Source organism: Chrysochloris asiatica, unplaced genomic scaffold (assembly GCF_000296735.1).
Source record: "Chrysochloris asiatica unplaced genomic scaffold, ChrAsi1.0 scaffold00016, whole genome shotgun sequence".
NCBI lineage: Eukaryota > Metazoa > Chordata > Mammalia > Afrosoricida > Chrysochloridae > Chrysochloris > Chrysochloris asiatica.
Window position 1 is genome coordinate 27,552,921 of NW_006408534.1, and position 22,099 is coordinate 27,575,019.

A 22,099-nucleotide genomic window follows, 5' to 3' on the forward strand; every position below is an offset into this window, starting at 1 on the left:
AGTGAGTGCCTCCTGTGCCACCTCACTTTCTTGAAAGATTTCAATTTTTATTTCATAAATTCCTGATGCCTTGTTCTTTGCCAATTCCTTCAATGCACCTTGGACTTCTTCCTTCTGTATCATTGGCTCTTGATCATATGATACCTCTTGAAACAGTTGAACATGAAACATTTCCTTTTGGTACAGTGACTCTGTGTATTCCTTCCATCGTCTCTCGATGCTTACTGCATCATTCAATAATTTTTCTAGAGAATCTTTCAATTACCAAAGTTGAGGCTTATTTTTTTTCTTCAGTTCCCATAGATTGAGAAATGCTGAGTGTGTTTTTCCTTTTGGGTTTTCTGATTCCAGATCTTTGCACATTTTATTTCAATTTCATCATTACTGGCTTTAGTGGATAGTACATAAATTTGGATAATAGTGGTATTACTGGTGTCTGCCTTGTAGACATGTGGATATTATCCTATTACAGACACCATTATACTTCAAGACAAATGTGAAAATGTTCTTTCTGATGATGAAGTGATGCCATTCCTTCTCCTCCTCATATTTTCATTCCTGGCATAGTAAACCATACAATTGTCAGAGTCAAAATGACCGATACCAGTCCATTTCAGCTCACCAATATCTAGGATAGCAATCTTTATGCATTCCATGTAATTTTTGAAATTTTCCTAGATTCATATTTTGTATATTCCATGTTTTGATTATTAGTGGATGTTTGCAGCTCTTTCTCCTCATTTTAGTTTTGCCCAATCAGCAAATGAAGGTCCTAAAAGCTTTACTGCATTTGTGGAAGCATGGTCCGCTCTTCCCAAGTTGTATTTTGAGTGCCTTTGGTAGTGTAATTATTATGAGTCGGGCTGCCAACCTAAAGGTCAGCAGTTCGAAACTACCAGTGGTTCCATGGGAGAAAGATGAGCCATTCTGCTTCCATCAAGGTTTACAGCCTCAGTAACTATGTACATGGTCACTACGAGTCGGAACTGACTCCATGATTCTTAACAACAACAACAAATAGATGAGGGGCTCTTCTTCCAGCACTGTATCTGACAGTATTCTGAAACTTGATCTCCAGCATAGATAGCCTAAAGTAAATGGAAGCAATGAGGAGGTAAAAGTGCTAGACAGAAAATTTCAAAGGGCAACTCAAAAAGACAAAGTTAAGTATTATAATGAAATGTGCAGAGACCTGGATTTAGAAAATATAAAATTCAAACATACGCAGCATTTCTCAAGCTGAAAGAACTGAAAAAAAAAAAAAAAATTCAAGTCTCAACTTGAAATACTGAAAGATTCTATGGGCAAAATATTGAATGATGCTGAAAGCATCAAAAGAAGACAGAAGGAAAACACAGAGTCACTGTACCAAAAAGAAACAGTAGATGTTCAGCCATTTAATGAGGTGGCACATGATCAAAAGCCAGTGATACTGAAGAAAGAAGTGCATGGTGTACTGAAAGCATTGCAAAGAACAAGGGTCCATGAAATGATGGAATACAAACAAATCTTTCAATAAACTGATGCAACACTGGAGGCACTGGCTATGCCAAGAAATTTGGAAGGCAACTACCTGGCAAAACTCACTGGAAGAAATCCATATTTGTGCATATTCCAAAGAGAGGTGACACAAAAGAATACAGAGATCAGACAATATCATTAATATATCACATGCAAGTAAAATTTTGCTAAAGGTAATTTTAAAAGGTTGCAATAGTACATTGACAGGAAACTTCCAGAGGTTCAAGCTGGATTCTGATGAGAACTTGGAATGAAGGATATCATTGCTGATGTCGGATGGGTCTTCACTAAAAGCAGAGAATACCAAAATGGCATACTGTGCTTAATTGATTATACAAAGGCTTTTGACTATGTGGATCAGGACAAGCTATGGACAACAGTATGGATAATAGGTATTCCAGAACACTTAATTGTGCTCATGAGGAACTTGTACATAGATTAAAAGACAGTTTTTCAAACAGAATAAAGGGACACTGAATTTTTTAAAACCAGGAATGGTGTCCACTAGGGTTGTATTCTTTCATCATATTTATTCAGTCTGTATGCTGAACAAATAATCTGATAAACTGGATTTTATGAAGAAGAATGTGCATCAGGACTGGATGAAGACTCTAACCACCTGCGATATGTATACAATGCAACCTTGCTTGCTGAAAGCAAAGAGGACTTAAAATACTGATGAAGATCAAAGATTACAGCTTCCATTATTACAGCTTTACATGGGTTTTATTTACCTCAATGTAAAGAAAATAAAAATCCTCAAAACTGGACAAATAGATAGCACCATGATCAGTGGAGAAAAGATTATAATTGTCAAAGACTTTATTTTGCTTGGATTGAGTGGGCAGTGTTTCGTCCTGCTGTGCATAAGGTATATCAGTCAGATCCAACTTGATGGCACCTGACTATCACCAACAAAGGTGAAACAGCTTTTTTGTGTGTTTTCTTCTAAATGCCTGTTTTTCCGTACATTTCATTCAAGCTTATTACCTTGTTACCTGAACTCTTTGAGCTCAAGAAAAGTTATGATTTTGTAGGTTATCTCACTTTTTCTTGGTGTTAGGGTGGTAGCTTCTACATCCTAGGCAAATTTCAAATGTTTTAAATCATACAACTCCTCAAGTATTTTTGAGTAACCTTTCATTAACATTCCTATATTCTTAATGATAAATTATATACTTGCACTTCTGTATAAATATATAAATTTTAAAACATATTCAAAAATAGAAATAAAAATGAGCAAGACAGATGTGTGGTTTAAAATCATCAACATTCACCATTCCTTCACTTTGGAAACTACTCAAAAGCAGAAAGAACTCTGTTCTCTGTGTTTAAAAGTCATATAGTGACCTACATTACTATTGCCAATAATTCCTACTCACCCTTTACTGATACTTACAAAAAATAAAAGTTATAGCTTTTTCCCCTATGCGTATACCTCTCATTTTGAGGATTTTTACTTTCTTTGGGATACATGTGGACTCAAAGAAAGTAGTACTAAACAAATTATCACCCAAACAAGCCAGGTTTGAAGAAAAGTTTGTTTCAATAGCAGCAGAAAAAAGGAAAGCCTTTTAATTTCAAAAACAATACAGTCTTAAAATATTACCATTGGCCTTCACCTGAAACCATTTAATGGCTCCAAGGAAAATAAATCTTCAGTAATGAATCATAAGAGAGAATGAGCACAAGACATATGCAAAGATAGAAGCTGAAAGATACTTTTTAGGAAGAAATTGGCAAATACAGATAAAAATTGTGACGAAACATGCACTATGGCTTTTTAAAACTTATGGAAACAGAATCAAAGAGCAGAAGTGTAAGAATCAGATCAGAGATGCAAAAAAATATTAAATGGAAGAACTCTGGAAACACATACAGAGAAACATGATAGAAGTAGATCAGAGGTAAAGTAAATATGCCACATGCATAATTGGAATCCCTGAAGAAATTTGATGAAATGATGTTCCATGGCACATAAAGATGACTTAAATTTATATAAAATATAAATTGAGGAAATGGTCCTGAATTACATGAATATTTTAACATGCATGTTGCAACATTAAAAGATTAAAGATTAAAAACCACATTTTGTGATAGGAAAACAACCAGATTGATCATCACTAAGATGTGTCTTAACAAAATCAGTAAAATTATTTGATGTTAAAGATAAATAGTTCTTTGGACAGCCTGGCAAAGATCATCAGCATAAACAGGGAAAAAAGTCAAGATATTCTCAGGTCTCTCCAGAACAACAGTCAATATCAAAAGAGCTCTACTGATGTTTATGGACAGAAAAACATAATTAAAAAATCCTACCTCAAACTGGATGGTCACTCAAGCAAAATGGCAACAACAAATAAAAGTAATTGGAAACTTACTATATATACAGGAATTATTATTTCCATTTCATATGGTGAGTTCATGTGTATAATCATCTTTTATGCTGTTTAAAAAATGTATTTGCAATGAATAAATAAATCATCGGTCTTGTAAAGTGCTATCATGTGATCTCCAGCATTATTTCTATCACCAAAGTCCAATTTTCCAGCTACTGATCCTTCCTCTGTGTTTCCAAAATTTGCATTCAAATCTCCAGTAATTATAAATACATCTTGATTGCATGTTTGATAAATTTCAGACTAAAGAAGTTGGTAGAATTTGTTCTTGTTTTCTTAATGACCTTTCTTATAGTAGTATATTCTTGACATCACCCCACAATTCTTTTGGTCTTTGGTCATCATTATGTAATGCATCGAATCTGTTCTAGAGATGATCTCTAAATTCAGGTGGGATATGTTAAATGACATATTTTGTCTTCCTGGACTTGTTTTAATTTTCTTCAGCTGCATTCTGAACTTACATATGAGCAATAGATGGGTGGTTCCACAGTCTACCCTTGGCCTTGCTTTGACTGGTGATATGAAAAATGTCTACCATATCTTCCCAAAGACGCAGTCAATTTTATATCTCTGTATTCCATCTGGTGAGGTCCGTTTGTATGACCAAGAGCCAGTGGTAATGAAGAAAAAAGCCCAAACGTCACTGAAGGAATTGGCAAAGAACAAGGCTCTGGGAATTAATGGGATACAAGTTGAAATAGTTCAACAAAATGATACAGCATTTACTCATTTATACCAAGAAATTTGGAAGACATTTACCTAGTCAACTTATTGGAAGAGTTCTATATTTGTGCTTAATCCAAAGAGATGTGAACCAATGGAATGCAGAAATCATTGGATAATATAATTAATATCACACACAAGTAAGAACTTGCTAGAGATAATTCAAAAACAGCTGCAAAAGTACATTGACAGGGAACTGCCAGAGTTTCAAGCTGGCTTCAGATGAGGACAAGGAACAAGGAATAGCAATGCTGATAGATCTTGGCTAAAAGCAGAGAGTACCAGAAAGATGTTTTCCTGTGCTTAATTGACCCTGCAAAGTCTTTTGACGGTGTGGATCATGACAAACTATGGAGAACATTGCTGGCAATAGGTATTCTGAAACACTCGAATATGCTTATGAGGAACCTGTGCATAGACCAAGAGGTAGTCGTTCAAACAGAACAAGGGAAACTGAATGGTATAAAATCAAGAAATGTGTGTACCACGGTTGCATTCTTTCACCATTCATGTCCGGTATACTGAGCAAACAATCCAAGAGGCTGGATTACATTAAGAAGAATTTGGTATTAGGATTGGAGGAAGACTCATTAACCACCTGTGATATGCTGAAAGTGGAGAGGACTGACATACTTAGTGATGAGGATCAAAGACCACACAACCTTAGTCATGGTTGCACTTCAGTGTAAAGAAAGCAAAAATTCTCACCACTGGACCAATAAATAAGATCATAATTAATGGAGAAAACAATGAATTTGCAAATACTTCATTTTGCTTGAATCAACTATCAACACTCATTGAAGTAGCAGTCAAGAAATCAAATGATGTAATGTATTAAGCAAATCTGCTGTACAGACCTTTTTAAACACTTTAGAGTGTTCAAGAGCAAACTTGTTAGTTTGAGGACTAAGGTGTACCTGACCCAAGCCATGGTAATTTCAATAGCCTCATGTACACATGAAAATTGGAAAATTAATAAGGAAGACTGTAGAAGAACTGATGCATTTGAGTTTTGGTGCTGGTTAGAATATCAAAAGTACCATGGACTACCAGAGGAACAAACAAATCTGTGTTGGATGACTTATGTCTAGAATGCTCCTTTGAAGCTTTTGTCTCTCATCCTTCTGACATATAATCTATCAGGAGGGACCAGTACCTGGAGGAGACATCATGCTTGGTAATGTGGAGGGTAGACAAAAAAGATGAAGACTCCCAATGAGATGGATTGGCACAGTGGCAGCAGCAATGGTGTCATGTGTAACAATGATTGTGCTGATGGTACCGGACTGAGCAGTGTTTCCTTCTGTTGTTGCTGTGAGTCAGAACTGATTCAAAACCACCTAACAACAACATTGTTTTCATAAGACTTTCTTGGAAAAAAAAATTAGTACATCTACTCCTCATTTGTTGTTGTTGTTGTTAAGTGACACTGAGTTGATTCTAACTCATAGCAATGCTGTATAGGGTTTAGCAACTATGTTTTTGATATTTTACATTTTTGTCAACTGAAAAATTCTCAGGTGATACCTTCAAAGATCCAGGCCCTGTATGAGACCATGGCTAAGTACAGGGTGCTGTCAGCAGGCTGTCATTTATGGTATACTTCAGCCCCTGATAATGATCAGGTCAAATAAGGGGTGGGGATCGACCAACCATGGGATACATTCTCCCATTCATTCATGATATCCTGGTCAGTGGGAGGAAGCAAGAAGGGTAGAGAGAAGGGAGCCCCATAGGGATGCACAGCCAGTGTAAATGGAAAACAAGTGAGGTCCTTGGCCAGGACAAACAGTGGGCACTATCTAACCACCACGACCATCATCCCCAACTCTCATGGTCTCCACAGTGGTGGGGAAGGTATAGTTCAGAAATGGGGGTAGGGGGCTGCTATGTCACATCCATCCTGAAAGGATGCCTAATAGACACTGAGCAACAGCGTAGGGGCACCAGTACTAAAGGCAGGATGTGGCATCTGACTGTCCCGTAACAGTGATTTTGGATAGCCACCTGATCTTTGGAACATCACAACCATGTCAATAAGTGGGGACTGGTGCTCTGGAGAACAGATTTTGGCCAACATTTGATGATTAGATACACTAAGGCACAAATGGGTGTCGAATATAGTTAACCACAGAACTGTAACTAATAAACAACTGTGGATATTAGAGTGAAAGAAAAGGAAGCAAATATTACATGTTCTGACAATGGAGAATTTACATAGTTAATGAAATCTGGAAAAATATGAGAGGAACAAGGTCTAAGGAATATTACATATACTGATCTCTCTATTACAATTGCTGAATAAAACATAAAGTATAAAACTGGTAAATATAAATATTAAAATATTTAATAACACAGTGTAACCACTTAGAATATTAAAACAGTCACTAAAATTGGATCGTGGAGAAGAAATAGAAGATAAGATAAAGGTTGAAGAAATATTCTGATTTTTTCATTGTAAAGAATAATAGATTCTGGATTTAGAAAACAGTTATAAAAGACAGGGTAGTATAAAGGTCACAGAATGAAATAATGCTAGCATTCCTAACTGCCAGAAAAACCACACACATGCACACATGCACATAAAAGAAAGACACACAAGGTGGACAATTGTTTAAATGCTTTAAACTTGGAAATGCAACACAAAATAGTACGCTAAAACCAGTATCAAGTATATTTGTAATATTAACAATTGTTGTCTTTAAAAGCAAGTCTTTTGGATTGGATCACCTATCAAAATCCAATTCTATGCTCTATACAGGAAACGCACCTAAAACTAAATATTTAGAAAGGTTGAAAATAAAAACATGTGCAAAGATAAACCAAGCAATTGTGACTATCAGTCCCCCCCCCCAAATTTTTTTTTTTGAATTAGATAAAACAATGTACTTTAAAATGCTAAAATATACAATTCACCATATGAAAATTAAAATAATTTAGTGATAAACTAGGGTTTATTTAAAGTGTCCCTCTATAGCAGTTTACCATGGCTTTATTGTTGTTAAGTGCCATCCAGTTGGTTCTGGTTTCCCAGGAGTGACAGGTGGATTTGAACCACTGACTTTTAGGTTCAAATCAACCTTTCAGTCCAGTGCTTATCCTACAGTGCCATACCAAAACCTGCCATGGGTAGTTTCAGTTTCAATCTGTTGCTCTGGTTTAATTACTATATTTAAGTACACCTTCTTTACACTTAAAAAATTGGGGTTTAGATGACAATTTCCCTTGTCATAAAAAAGTTTACTTCAGGAATACAGGATGCATATCAAGAAATGTATTGACATTAATGCAGTGAGTTTCAGCAGTAAGACATCTGCATTGTAATACTGCATATCTCACGTAGTGTTGTATTCTTTCATAGTCTCTCCTAAGACTTTGCTCTTTGAGAGTTTACTTTCTTTGGCTCACTGGATCACAGGTATGACATGCATTCCTTTCACAGGGTCCCTTGAAAGGCTTTCTGGAAGATTTAGGAAGACTGCAAAAGAAGTTTTATGCCAAAGATGAACGGTTACTTTGCCCTATCAGGACCTACCTGGTGACTGCCAGGAGCGCAGCCAGCTCAGGTGCTAGAGTGTTGAAAACCCTTCGTCGCTGGGGTCTAGAGATAGACGAAGCTCTCTTCCTTGCTGGAGCCCCGAAAGGACCCATCTTAGTGAAGATTCGACCCCATATCTTCTTTGATGACCAAATGTTCCACATTGAAGGGGCACAGAAATTTGGCACCATCGCAGCTCATGTACCTTATGGCATTTCTCAAAAAATCAATCCTTAGGTGATGGGAAGGTGAAATACAGCACTGACAGTCCAGTATTACAGAAGTTACTCCATGTGCGTCCCCTGAGTCATTAGGTGGGTGTTTCAGAAGATTGGACATCAGAACCTAGCACTTCGGGGGAATATCGTCTATTGATCTTTCTTTTCCTTCCTTCCTTCCTTCTTTCCTCCCTCCCTCCTTCCTTCCTCTCTCTTTCTTTAGCATTTTGCACCCTCAGTTACCTTCCAGAAACTTCTATTTTCAGCTGCCAGTGCTGCTGAGTGTCACTGTACCTTTCTTAGAGGTTATGTGCCGGGGAGTCGGTTCTGGCTCATAGTGACCCTGTATAGGGTTTCCGAAGCTGTAAATCTTTACAGGAGCAGAAAGTCTCATCTTTCTCCCGCAAAGCAACTGGTAGATTCAAACTACTGACCTTGCAGTTAGCAGCCCAACTCTTAATGTGTCCTTTAATATAATTTGGAAATTGAATGCTTGAAGGCTTAAGGGATTATTTCAGAAACTTATACAATTTTTCAAAGCATTGTTCACTTTTAAGATGCTGAAAAGATAGAATAGTTATTCATTATCATTCTGGAATAATGATCTCCAAAGGTGAAAGGAGAAATTATTTTGAAAATTGTTAAGAGTCAAGTCACTTTGGACTCAGAGTAACCCTGTGTAGTGTTTCCAAGGAGTGACCGGTGTGTTTGAACCACCTACCTTGCGGTTCAAACCAACTTTGTGATCTAGTGCTTATCCTACAGTGCTTCGCCAGGAAAAACAGGTGCTTTTTATTTTGTTGTCTCTCAACATCAGATTTTTTTTCAATGCAAAATGAGAAGGTCATGCTACCTGCACGAGTATACTAATTTTGACACTGCACATTCAGGAACAAAGCACATAGTTCCATACAGTGTACTTTCCATCTAAGATGAGCTCTAGGAGAGTCTCTGCACTCCACAGGGTATCTTATCTGAAGTCTCTGACTTTAGGCATAGCAGATTGGCCCAGTGTTTGTACTGATAAAGAGTCTTTGTCACCACTTAAACACGTGACATTACTTGGAATATCCTGACCCTTTATTGCTGCCATTCTATTTTAATGTTTTGATTTGAACAGGCATTGGTTGGCTATTAACATGTTGCCTTTAAGTGACGTTGAGTTGGTTCTGACTCATGGAAACCCTAAATAGGATCTCCAAGAAATGGCTGGTGGGTTTAAACTGCGGACCTTGTGGTTTGCAGTCCAGTGCTGATCCTACAGCGCCATACCAGAAGTCCATAGTCTACCACATGTTAAATACAGTGGGCTGGTTATTTTCACACTTTACCACATTTTTATCATCAAACTAAACTTTTTTGTCATAGTGGTATTTATTATCCTCCTTTTATCTATCTTTATGTTCAGAAAAGATCAGCTGGCTTGTCCAAAGATGGGCAACTGGTAAATAGTAGGGATAAGATTCAGTCTTGTTTGCTTCAGAAGCTATATGCCATCTCTTTTCTCTGTGTTACACTACCTCTAAATTAAGTTGTTTGCATTAAATATCTGGCCTTTAGAACCCATCCTGAACAGACTTCTTGTCCCATTAGGTTCTACACTTTAGCTACTCTGCAGTTACCAGCCTACATATTCCTCCCTTCCTCTCTTCTCCACACTCTTTCCCCTTCTCTCTACCCCACCTGCATCTCTATCCAGCGCCCCCCCCCCCCAAATAAATACATATTCCACCGCATGACTCTGGTAGAGAGAAGACCATAGGTGGTACACATCTTTTGTTCTACACCCTAATTTGGTGCAAGACAATCTAAAATATATTAGTTGTGACATTTACTGGTGGTGGTGGTTACGTGCCATGGAGTCGGTTTTAACTCATAGTGAACCTGAATAGGGTTTCTGAGGCTGTAAATCTTTATGGGATCAGAAAGCCTCATCTTTCTCCCACAGAATGGCACATAGTTTCGAACTGCTGACCTTGAGGTTAGCAGCTCCACTTGTAACCACTATGTTACCAGAGTTCTTTGACATTTAATGAATACCTACTATTTTCTAGGCATCGTCCTATGTGAAGACCACATGAGAAACTCACACATAATCCCAGCCTTTAGGAAATGTATAACCTTAATCCAGTACAGAAAGTCAAATGTGCAAAGTCAAATAGCTAACAACAGAATTTTGTTCATAATCATTGCTAAACAGGGTCATGCATGAGGTTGAGGAAGTAGAGGTCTGTGTGGGCTAGAAGTGGTCAGGAAATGGAGAGGAGAGTTGGGCTATGAAGGACAGACCTGATATGGATGGACAGAATGGAAGAGTGTGACACCATAGACAAAGATATGTTGGGGGCTCATGAGTTTGAGTAGCACCTTCAGATTGAGGATGGTGATGGAGGTGTGCCATCAAGTCAGTTCTGACCCATACCAGTCCTGCATATGGTTTTGGAGGCTGTCAATCTTTGCGGGAGCAGAAAGCCTCATCTTTCTCCCCTAGAAGGGCTGGTAGAGACAATTCAATGGGTAATCCACTATGCTAACAGGTCTCCTTTCAGATTGAGAATTGTTAAGTGTTTCTGAGGAGCAGCTGGTGAGCTTGAACCAGTTCAAACTGACGTTGCAGTCCAAGGCATTAACCCACAGCACCACACAGATGTCCTGGTATGGCACTGTGGGCGAATGCATCAGACTGCAAAGTTGTTTGAACTGCAAGGTTGGTGGTTCAAGCTCAGTAACTGCTCCTTGGAAACCCTACACAGGGTTGCCATTGGTCAGAATTGACTTGACGGCACTTAACAACAACAACCACCACACAGATTGAGGACTGTTGTTGTCAAGTGCCATCAAGTCAGCTCTGACTCATAGCGACCCTGTATAGGGTTTCCAAGGAGCAGTTGGTGTGCTTTAACCATGGAAAGACTTTGTGGTTCAAACTGGCCTTATGGTCCAGGATAGAGTGGAGCGAAAGCTCAACTCTTCCCATTGCTCATGTCTTCTCTTTATTCTACCCCAGAGCACCATTTTTCAGCTCCCTTAAGGAAGTTTCTCCTGGTTTCTAGCCCCCCCCCCCCGCCCCTTTTTTTCCATGATGAATATAAGCTACATGTGATATCATCATAAAATAGAATGAAGGGGAGGACAACTTATCAAAATCACGTAGGAAACTCATTTGAAACATGACTAGTTATGCCACTCTACTGATCCCGGGGACTGTGAAATTACCACACGATAAGCATTCAAAGGAGGCCTGGTGTGGCGCTATGGGTTAATGCGTTTGGACTACAAGGTCCATTTACACTGCAAGGTTGGCGGTTCAATTCACCAGCTGCTTCTCAGAAATCCTATACAGGGTCAATATGTGTTGAATTGACACTTAACAGTAACACAAGCATTCAAAGGTCAGAAATGGTGCCCTTTTTCTCTATGGCTCTTACAAGGTCTGACACATGGTGAGAGATTGGTATATATTGGTTGGATAGGTGAGGAGATAAATGAATTATCTTAAAAATAGCTGGTGTGGGGCTGTAGGATAAGTACTGGACTGCTAACCACAAGATTGATGGTTCAAACCTACCACCTACCCCTTGGAAACCGCATGAGATGAAACCGACTTGAGAGCACTTAAACAACAACAAAGCTGTGAAGTTTTCAGCTTGAGGATGCGTCCTGTGGTAATAACTCCTGACATTTATGAGGGCTTTTACAGTTTACAGCATACTTTTCGGTCCATTATTACATTTAATTTTCTATGGGGCATAAGGGATGGCTTTTGTGAATTGTGGCCAAGCCTATGCCTGATCAGAAGGTTGTGTTTACCCTAAATCCAAGCTTTTCTGACTGTAATTCAGTCAATGCCAAGACCAATTGAGTATAGCTTTCCTGTGGAGACCAATGCCTGCCATAATGACAGTCTTCCTTAATAACCCTCCAAGTGTCCTCTCCTAATCAGCAGCATCACCACCTGGTAACTTCTTGTAAAACAGACTCTCAAGTCACATCCTGGAGCTTCTGAATTGGAAACTCTGGCACTAGGTCAATCATTTCTGTAGTTTCATAAGCCCTCCAGTTGATTCTGATGCAGGCTAAAGTTTGAGAAACAGGTCCACTCCATGTCTAGTTGATTTATGTTATTAAGTGCTTAGCCTCATCTATGAAAAAAGAGAGTCCTTCTAGACCTCAGTTACGTAGTGACCACTCTCAATGTGAACATAAATTAAATTGATGACTTATAAGTCCTAGGAACTCTTAAAAGAAACACCTAAATCAGCCCTGAAGCATAGTATTTAGAAACCGACCTATAAAGAGGTTTATAAATTCAAAGTACTCATTAGGCCATCACAACTCTGGGACTTAAATTAGTATGAACTGTAGCCGCCTGAAAACCAATTCACTTTTCATTATTAAACTAAGCGGCGCAAGTTACACTGATGTGAACCACAAATTGGAGCTCTGTACTCACCTAAAACTAAAACCAAACTTAACCACATCATTACTGTCCAGTTGATTCTGACTCAGACTAATCTTTAAGACAGAGTAGAACTACTCCATTTGATTTCTAAAGTTGTAAATCTTCAGGGAAGTCCACTGCCATATCTTTCTATAGCAGAGCAGATGATGGCTCAATAGGATAAGCACTGTACCACAAGCAAAACCTTCAGTTCAAGCATACCCATTGCTCCACGGGAGAAAGATGAGGCTTTTTGCTCCAGCAAAAGATCTAAAGCCTTGGAAACGCTATACAGGGTAACTACAAGTTGAAATTCATTTCATGGCACTTATTAGTAGCCGAGCGCTTAATTACGACACCACCATGGCTCCTGCATTCGCCTAACCAATCAACCGAAACATGAAGTAAACTACAAGTCCCAGGATGCTCCTTGCCTACCAGAGGCCGACTGGCCGTGTCCCAGAGTTCTTCGCGTACGCGTACAGGTGGTAGCCTCAGCAAAGGGAAATTGGTGTCTGCTGGACTCCAGCACTGGGCCTGGTGGGCCCTCTGGGCCTGGCAGCTATGGCAGTGGCTACAGTGGCTGCACTACTAGCCGCACTGGGTGGAGGATTGTGGCTGGTGGCCCGGCGTTTCGTGGGGACGAGGACCCAGCGGCTTCACAGCAGCGGAAATTCAGGCCACATGCACGGGAAGACTGTGCTGATCACAGGGGCGAACAGCGGCCTAGGCCGCGCCACTGCCGCTGAGCTGCTGCGACTTGGGGCTCGGGTGATCATGGGCTGCCGGGACCGCACGCGCGCGGAGGAAACGGCGGGTCAGCTGCGACGCGAGCTTAGCCAGGCGGAGGGCCCCAGGCCAGACCCTGACGCCGGCGCGGCCGGGGAGCTCGTCATCAAGGAGTTGGATCTCGCTTCCCTGCGCTCGGTGCGCGCCTTCTGTCAGGAGATGCTCCAGGTGTGGGATTGGGGAGCCCAGCAGGAAAGGAAAGGAGCGAAGGGAAGCGGAAAGGCCTGTTTGCAGGGCCTAAGCTGGGTGGGGCCTGATGGGAGCGGGGCTGAACTGGGAAGAGGCGTCCCCAGCGAAGCGGGGGTGTGACCTTGGAAATGACAGCCAGCTAGTTAAAAAAAAAAAAAAAAAAAAGTCTTTGATTTAGGCGGCTAGTGAGTTGTCACCCTGGGAAATAAACAATTTGTCTGAGGATGTTGAAAAAGATATGGTCCCAAGAGGAAAACATTAAGACAGCTTCTGAAGGGTATTTTATAGTATTATGTAAGGGCCAACTGGGAGTAGATTCACCGAGTCTCTGAATTATACTCCCTGTGTCAAAAGTTCGTCTGCATTAAGCCATCTCTTCTTTCACAAAATCTGTAAGCATTTGGGAGATGATGCTAGCTGATGAGGATCTGGGGAGAGCGCAGCCCATCCAGAGTTTATCTGGATGCCACCAGTGGACTCATGAGCACCATCCTTAACCAGACTCTAGCTGATTTCCAATAGAATGGAGCTTGGGATCCAAACGATCATGCTATGAACTGGTGCAGGGATAAAAATAGTATCTAGCGCTTATTGAAGGTTTAGTATGTGCCAGGGCCTGAGGCAAATATTCAGATACTTTAAATGAAATTAAAGTGTCTTTGGCTATTATTATCATCATAAAATCCCCACTGTAATCCTCTGGGGTAGGAATTAATATCACCACTTTACAACTAGAGGAAACAGGCACAATTAGGCTAAGTGACTTGCCCATTGTCCGTCTGTCTCTAATGCCCCTGCTCTTCTGCCTTACTCCAGGCAGTGAGATGAGAGGGCTTCTTTGTACAGCTGATTTATAAACAGCTCACTGACATGCATTCTGTTTACTTTGAGGTAGCACTTTAAGTGTCTTGCAAGAGGGCATTAGGAAGAGTGAGATGTAAAACTTGCTGGCATAAGGAAAGTGTCTAGAGGAAATGGAGTCCTGGCTCTATAGTAAACAACAACAAAAAACAACTCCATGGCCATCAGATCAATTCTGACTCAATGACTTTGTATATCGTTTCCAAGGCATAAATCTTTATGGGAGCAGAGAGCTTCATCTTTTTCCTATGGATTGACTTGGTGGTTTGAACTAACAATTTTGGGGTAGTAGTCCAGTGCTTATCCTACAATACTACCAGCACTTGGCTCCAGATTTTTGTTGTTAAATTCTGCCAAGTCGGTTCTGGCCCATAGCAACCCTGTATAGGGTCTCCGAGGAGTGGCTGGTCCGGTTGAACCGCCAATCTTGAGGTTCAAACTGACTTTGCAGCCCAGTGCATTAACCCACAGCGCCACACCAGTACTCCAGATTAGAAGTCCCCAAACTTTCTCAGTTCAGGTCTTACCATTACTGAAACCAAACCAAATCCATTGCCATGGAGTCGATTTTGACTCCTAGTGACCCTGTAGGACACAGTAGAACTGCCCCATGGAGTTTCCAAGTCTGAAATCTGCACTGGTGGGTTTGAACTTCCAACCTTTCAGTTAGCAGCCAAGCACTTAACCACTACATTACTAGGGTTCCTTGGTGGTAGCTGTGTGCCGTGGAATCGGTTCTGACTCATAGCGACCTTGTACAGGGTTTCCGAGGCTGTAAATCTTTACGGGAGCAGGAAGCCTCATCTTTCTCCCGCGGAGCAGCTGGGAGTTTCGAACTGCTGACCTTGAGGTTCGCAGCCCAATTCGTAACCACTATGCTACCAGAGCTCCTTAAGCATCCTTATTGTTAAGTGCCATTGAGTCGGTTCTGACTGATAGCAATCTTGTACAGGGTTTCTGAGGAGTGGTTGGTTGGTTTGAACCAAGGAGCTTGTGGTTAGCAGTCCATTGCTTATCTTACAGCACCATACCAGGGTATTCTGTTGTTGTGGTTAAGTGCCCTCAAGTTGGTTCTGACTTATAGTAACTCTGCATAGGGTTTCCCAGAAGTAACTGGTGGATTTGAACTGCTGACCTTGTGATTCAAACTGACCTTGCAGTCCAGTACATTTTCCTGCAATGCCATACCAGGACTCCAGGGTAATCTAAGTGATCAGTAATTTTTTTGAGTTGGTTGAACTCATAGTGACCCAGTATACGGTTTCCCAAGGCTGTAAAAGAAGACCTCATCTTTTTTCCAAGGAAAGACTGCTGGATTCGAACAACTGATTTTGTGGTTAAAAGCCCAATGAACATAATTCACTATGCCACCAGGGCACCTCATGGTGCCTCTATTGTTGTTGTTAAGTACAATTCTGACTTATAGCAACCCTGTATAGTGCTTCCAAGGAGTGTCTGGTGGGTTTGAACCACCAGCCTTGTGGTTAGCAGTCCAGTGCTAATCCTACAGCGCCACTCCAGAACCCCTTAGGGGCAAACAGAATATCTTCCAGTTCATTGTTAAGCTGTTAGATCCAAACAGCATACTAAATATTTATGACCTAACAATTTAGTGTTGTTATTAAATGCCATCATAGAGACCCTATATAGGGTTTCTGAGGAGCAGCTGGTGGATTTGAATTGCTGATCTTACGGTTTGAAGTCCTGTGCCTATCCTATAGTGCCAACAAAGAGTCCCAATTTAGTAGCTGTTTGAAAAAATAATCTACAGAATTGAGAGAATTGTTGTTGGTAACTGCCGCCGAGCCTGGTCTGACCTATAGCAACTCTGTGTAGGGTTTCCGAGGAACAATTAGTAAGCTTGAACCACTGACCTTGCAGTTCAAACTGACATTGTAGTGCAGCGCATTAACCCACAGAGCTGATATTTAGTTCCTAATAACCATAGTTCCTTACTGATGGGATATGTATTCCTGTTAGTCATTGAGTCAGCTTCTCAAGCTTTGGAATCAGATGTTGTTAAGCGCTGTCAACTCAGTTCCAACTCACAGCAACCCTGCATAGGGTTTCTGAGCCTATCATTATTTGCAGGAGCAGAAAGCCTTATCTTTCTCCCACCCCTTGAGTAGGTTCTGACTCATAGAGACCAACCACCCTGTAAAGGAGAAACTGATGGGTTTGAACATTCGACCTTCTGGTTCCCAGTCCAGTGCTGATTCAGTGCACCACATAAGCAAATAGTAGGCTCAAATTGACTACCTTGTGGTTCACAGTCCAGTGCTTATGTTACAAAGCTACCACACTCCCTTGGAATTAAATGTTATGCTTGAGTTCCTGCCCCACATTGAATTTTAGCATGACGCTTGTTTTTAGAGCAACTGCTGAAAACCCAGCTCCACAAAGATAAGACATCACCAAAAGAATCATAGTGCAAAGTAATGTAGCTGTGAAGTACCTGGAACTAGGAGTTTTTGTGATGTTGAACAGAATATCACCATGTTTCTCATGAAAATTTTACAAATATCCCACAGCACACTGGTTGTTTGGGTGCGTGGTGCACAGTTTGGGAGCTGCAGCAGTGCTTTTAGCTTATTTTTTTATTGCTAGGATTTCATTATGGAGAACAGAGATTAAGAAAATAAATACTAACATACGAAATGTTGGATGCATTAGAATTTCCTATTATCATCAGCATGGAGCTGTATCTTCTTGTTACTGACAGTAGGATAAGCACTGGACTGGTAACCACTAGGTAGGCAGCTCTGACCTAACAGCCGTTCCTCAGAAACCCCATACAGGGTCTCTATGAGTTGGAACCAAATCCACAGCACTTAACAATAACATGCCAGTTTAAGGAGCCCTGGGGGATCAACAGCCAAAAACTAGGCTGCTAAATGAAAGGTTAGTAGTTCAAAGCAACCTAGTGACGCCAAGTGAGAAAGCCTAGCAATCTGTTCCCATAAAGATTGCAGGCTAGGAACCCTTATGGGAAAGTTCTATCCTGTCATATGGGGTCAGTATGAGTTGAAGTAGATTTGACAACACCTGACAACAACGTACTTCTTTGGCTAAATGGGACAGAACCAACTACATAAGGAGACAGTTAGTCCTTGCTTCTGATTTTTTTCTAAGTTCCCACCTGGCTCTGAAGTTCAGTGACTGTAAGCAGAAAGGAGAGAAAGGGGGAAGTGTAGATTTCCCGCAGGTTGGTACTTTTGGTATTTATGTCATTTATTTCCTAGAATTTTAAAAAATAGTAAAAGATAAAGTCTTAAAATAGCACAAGCCCAGCAAAGAATGATGGTTTAGGAATGATTAATTCAGGAAACTCTTCCAAAGGATTAGTGAAAAAGAACACTCCTTTCTTTCCCCCATGGGTGAACTCTTGCCTTTTTTTGAAGCTGACTGTTGGAAATGCTACAGGTGTGTAGACAGACAGAATGAGAAATAGTTAATCCTCTGACAGGTGGGCTTTGATAACACGTGTGAGATTTAACACATTTTTCTTTTCATTTATATTTGGCAGAAGGGCCAGGGATATTTGAAATTTGGCCTCAAATTAATTTAATCGTGGGTCATCACTGTGTCTTCACACCTGGAACATGTGGTGCATTTCTTTTTCTCAGTCTATCGAAAGAGACACAGAGGAGCCAGGAAAGAGCTAAAGAAAGGCAATTTATATGATTTAGGGAATGAGGAGACTTTGTTGTTGTTAAGTGCCATTGAGTCAATTCTGACCTATAGCGACCCCGTGTAGGGTTTCCAAAGAGCAGCTGGTGAGCTTGAACCACCGACCTTGCAGTTCAAACGACTTTGCAGACTGATGCATTAGCCCACAGCGTCACACAGAAGAGACTTTAGAGCAGACTAAAATTTAGCACTCTAATCTGAAAAGAAGCTGGAATATGTGGTCAAAGTATAAAATGATCCTTTACAGCTCTCTTAAGTAGGTGGCCACTTGAAGAGTGAAGAGGTTGTTTTCATGTAGGGAAAACACGGACTGTGACCTTTAGAGGTAATATAGAGGTGGTAGAGTAGTGGAAGGTCAGCAGTTTCTTCTCCGGTAAAGATTTACAGCCTTGGAAACCCTATACAGGGTTGCTGTGAGTTAGAACCTACTGGACTGCACTTAACAACGATAGAGGTTACAGGTGTTTGTTGATAATCCCCCCTCCACTCCTGTTAGTGTCCTTTGCTGTTTTTGTGAGACAGTGTTTGAAATCTACTGGGTGGTTTCTGATCTTTTTATATTACTTGTTAAGAAAATTTTTTTTATCTTGAGCTTTCTTTAAATTATTCATGATATTCTCTCCAGTGTTACTTTGTATTCCTAGCCTGTTGCTTTCCCCAGTTTTAAGGAAATAGCCTGAGCCGATTACACTCCTATGATACCATTTACTCTCAGAGAACAACAGAATAAAGCATTCTTAAGTCCTGGTGTGGTATTATAGGATAAGCACTGGTCCCCAAAGTCACTTTAAACTTCAAATTCAGTGGTTCAAACTCACCAGCTGTTCCTCCGAAACTCTATACAGAGTCTCAATGTGTTGGAACGGACTCAGTGGCACTTAACAATAACTTTGCCCCTAGTGCTGATACTAGTAGTGCTGGAAATAAACAGTGACTTACCTTCTCCTGCATATCAGCTCTGTTGTTGTTGTTATGTGCCGTGGAGTTGGTTCCGACTCATAGCAACCCTGTACAGGGTTTCCGAGGCTGTAACTCTTTACGGGAGCAGAACGCCTCATCTTTCTCATGCAGAACAGCTGATAGATTCAAACTGCTGACCTTGTGGTTCTCAGTCTGATTCGTAACCACAACGCTACCAGAGCTCCTATGGTTCACAGAAATTCTCTAGCAATGATTTGAAAATGCCAGTTTGAGAGGCAAGGAGCATTGTTAGAAAAAAATTTATCTTCAGACCTTTGATTTGCCACTATGATCACTGTGACTCTGGGCAAGTCATCTAATTTCTATGATTTCGTTTTCTTACAGTGTCGTTAAGGAGCTCTGGTAGCGTAGTGGTTACGAGTCAGGCTGCTAATCTCATGGTCCAGCAGTTTGAAACTACCAGCCGTTCCGCGGGCAAAAGTTGCGGCTTTCTGCGCCGGTAAAGATTTACAGCGTCAGAAACCAGACTCCATGACACAACACCACCATCACTATAGGGTTGTTGTTGAGTGTGTCAAGTCGGTTCTGCGACTCGGTTCCACAACTCATAGTGACCCTATGTAGGGTTTCCGAGGAGCTGGTGAGTTTGAACTGCCGACCTTGCAGTTCAAACTGACCTCGCAGGCCAGCCCTTAACCCACAGTGCCACACTAGGACAGGGAGTAGTAAATGCAAGGCCAGGCCCCTTGAAAAAAACATGTTAAAAACTCACAGACACTCTTAAGAGAATTTTAGTAGTTTGCATGAATAACAACAACAACAAAAAGATTGTTACAGATGCATTTGTTGTAATCTTGATATGATTATATGAGAACTCTCAAATTGATATTTTCATAGTTCACCTGAATTTAAGAAGAAATCTGGAATTAGAGGAGTGTGCTTTCCCCAAATGAATTGGTACTGATCAATTTTTTAATAAAATAAATATCAAAAAATATATATTAGCAACTATCCTTAAGTTATGAAAACATAAGATCAGAAATAAAGTCTTAGATTCAGTATCTAAATTTCCTGTTGACATTTCATTATGGGTTAATATCTTTCTGTATATCGTTTTAATAAATAAGAAAAAGAAGCTGTTGAAGAGAAATGGTCATGAATATTAATATATAAGGACTGGTCTGCCAATGAATCTACCCCCACTGTTCCAAATAGTTCTCTGATTCCTAAACTGTTAAGACTCCAGTTCTTTTATTTGTGAGTATGAGTGTGGAGAGGGGTGTTGAAGGAAGGAGTCAGGGTTAGGACTGTGGCTAAGTCTAGACTCGGCCTAGATCCAATTCCATTTTTATTATAACTTATTTATCTTGAACAGAACAAGCAGTAAAAGGTCTGTGTTCATAATTTTGCTACTCTTTCTTTGACATTTAAAGGAAGAGCCTAGACTGGATGTCTTGATCAATAATGCAGGAATCTTCCAGTGTCCTTATATGAAGACTGAAGATGGATTTGAAATGCAGTTTGGAGTGAACCATCTCGGGCACTTCTTACTCACCAATCTTCTTCTTGGACTCCTCAAAAGTTCATCTCCCAGCAGGATTGTGGTAGTTTCTTCCAAACTTTATAAATATGGAGACATCAATTTTGAAGACTTGAACAGTGAACAGAGCTACAATAAAAGTTTTTGTTATAGTCGGAGCAAACTAGCTAATATTCTATTTGCCAGAGAACTTGCTCGCCGCTTGGAAGGCACAAATGTTACTGTAAATGTGTTACATCCTGGTATTGTACGAACAAATCTCGGGAGGCACATAAACATTCCATTGCTGGTCAAACCACTGTTCAATTTGGTGTCATGGGCTTTTTTCAAAACTCCAATAGAAGGTGCTCAGACTTCTATTTATTTAGCTTCTTCACCTGAAGTAGAAGGTGTTTCAGGAAAGTACTTTGGGGATTGTAAAGAGGAGGAACTATTGCCCAAAGCTATGGATGAGTCTGTTGCAAGAAAACTCTGGGATATCAGTGAAGTGATGGTTGGCATATTAAAATAGAGACAAAAGGTAAAAAAAGGGATTTTTATAAAATTGGATGTCAGTTTTATGCATGACCAGGAGTGGTATAACTTCATCACTTGCACCTTGAAAAAATAATTTCAGTAGAGGTACCTGTGGATATTTTGAAATTATTAAACAATTACTATTTTGGAGGGCATGAAATTTCAGCAACTATGTCTTAAAATAGAATGCATAATATAATTGTAGTTTAAAAAAAACAAATTATAATCAGGCCAGTACTGATTGCAAATATAGGAAATCCAATAACTAGAAAATAATATCTTGAGCATTTTTTTCCCATATCTTTGTGTTTCATGGCCAAAGTTAAATATTGTTACTATAATCTTTATTTTTGTGGGGAAACAGTATGCCTAGTGTGTGCACACAATTTTTATGTGGAATAAATTTGCTAGTGCATATTCTTAATTGTGTATTTCTTTATAAGCTTTATGAATGCAGTCTTTTATCATTTCGTCAGTAAACTCTACTGATCTCTCAGTATTGATCTCACCAGTCTCTTTTCATATATCTTATACACTGTTTTGAGAAGTGATATATATAAAGTTCATATCTGTGTCACTTCCCTGCTTAAGAAATTTAGTAGTTTCCAGTTGTCCTGGTGTGGCACTATGGGTTAATGCACTGGACTGTAATGTCAGCTTCAACCACAAGGTCCTTGGAAACCCTATAGGGTTAGAACCCACTCGACAACACTTAACAACAATAATTACCTGTAACAGAGAGTTTTTTTT

At 40.1% G+C, this 22,099-nt stretch overlaps 2 protein-coding genes across 2 annotated transcripts in view; both read left to right on the forward strand.

The window, feature by feature from the left end:
* The window catches only part of NT5C1B (5'-nucleotidase, cytosolic IB), a 44,017-nt gene extending 35,471 nt beyond the window's left edge, over positions 1 to 8,546 (forward strand). The window contains exon 11 of the mRNA XM_006835312.1: positions 8,089 to 8,546. Coding sequence (XP_006835375.1) covers positions 8,089 to 8,421 — 333 coding nt within the window. The 3' untranslated portion in view covers positions 8,422 to 8,546. The remainder of the gene's footprint in view (positions 1 to 8,088) is intronic.
* Positions 8,547 to 13,322: 4,776 nt separating this feature from the next.
* RDH14 (retinol dehydrogenase 14 (all-trans/9-cis/11-cis)) lies at positions 13,323 to 21,440 on the forward strand. Its single transcript, XM_006835263.1, has 2 exons — positions 13,323 to 13,800; positions 20,727 to 21,440. The coding sequence occupies exons 1-2, from the start codon at positions 13,408 to 13,410 to the stop codon at positions 21,342 to 21,344; spliced, it is 1,011 nt and encodes a 336-aa protein (XP_006835326.1). The 5' UTR covers positions 13,323 to 13,407; the 3' UTR covers positions 21,345 to 21,440.
* The last annotated feature ends 659 nt before the right edge of the window (positions 21,441 to 22,099 follow it).

Bases quoted from the DNA above. Each gene is read 5' to 3' on its own strand.
- RDH14 (XM_006835263.1), top strand. From the start codon at position 13,408: ATGGCAGTGGCTACAGTGGCTGCACTACTAGCCGCACTGGGTGGAGGA. The intron at 13,801-20,726 runs GTGTGGGATTGG...TGACATTTAAAG, and splicing joins TCTGTCAGGAGATGCTCCAG to GAAGAGCCTAGACTGGATGT.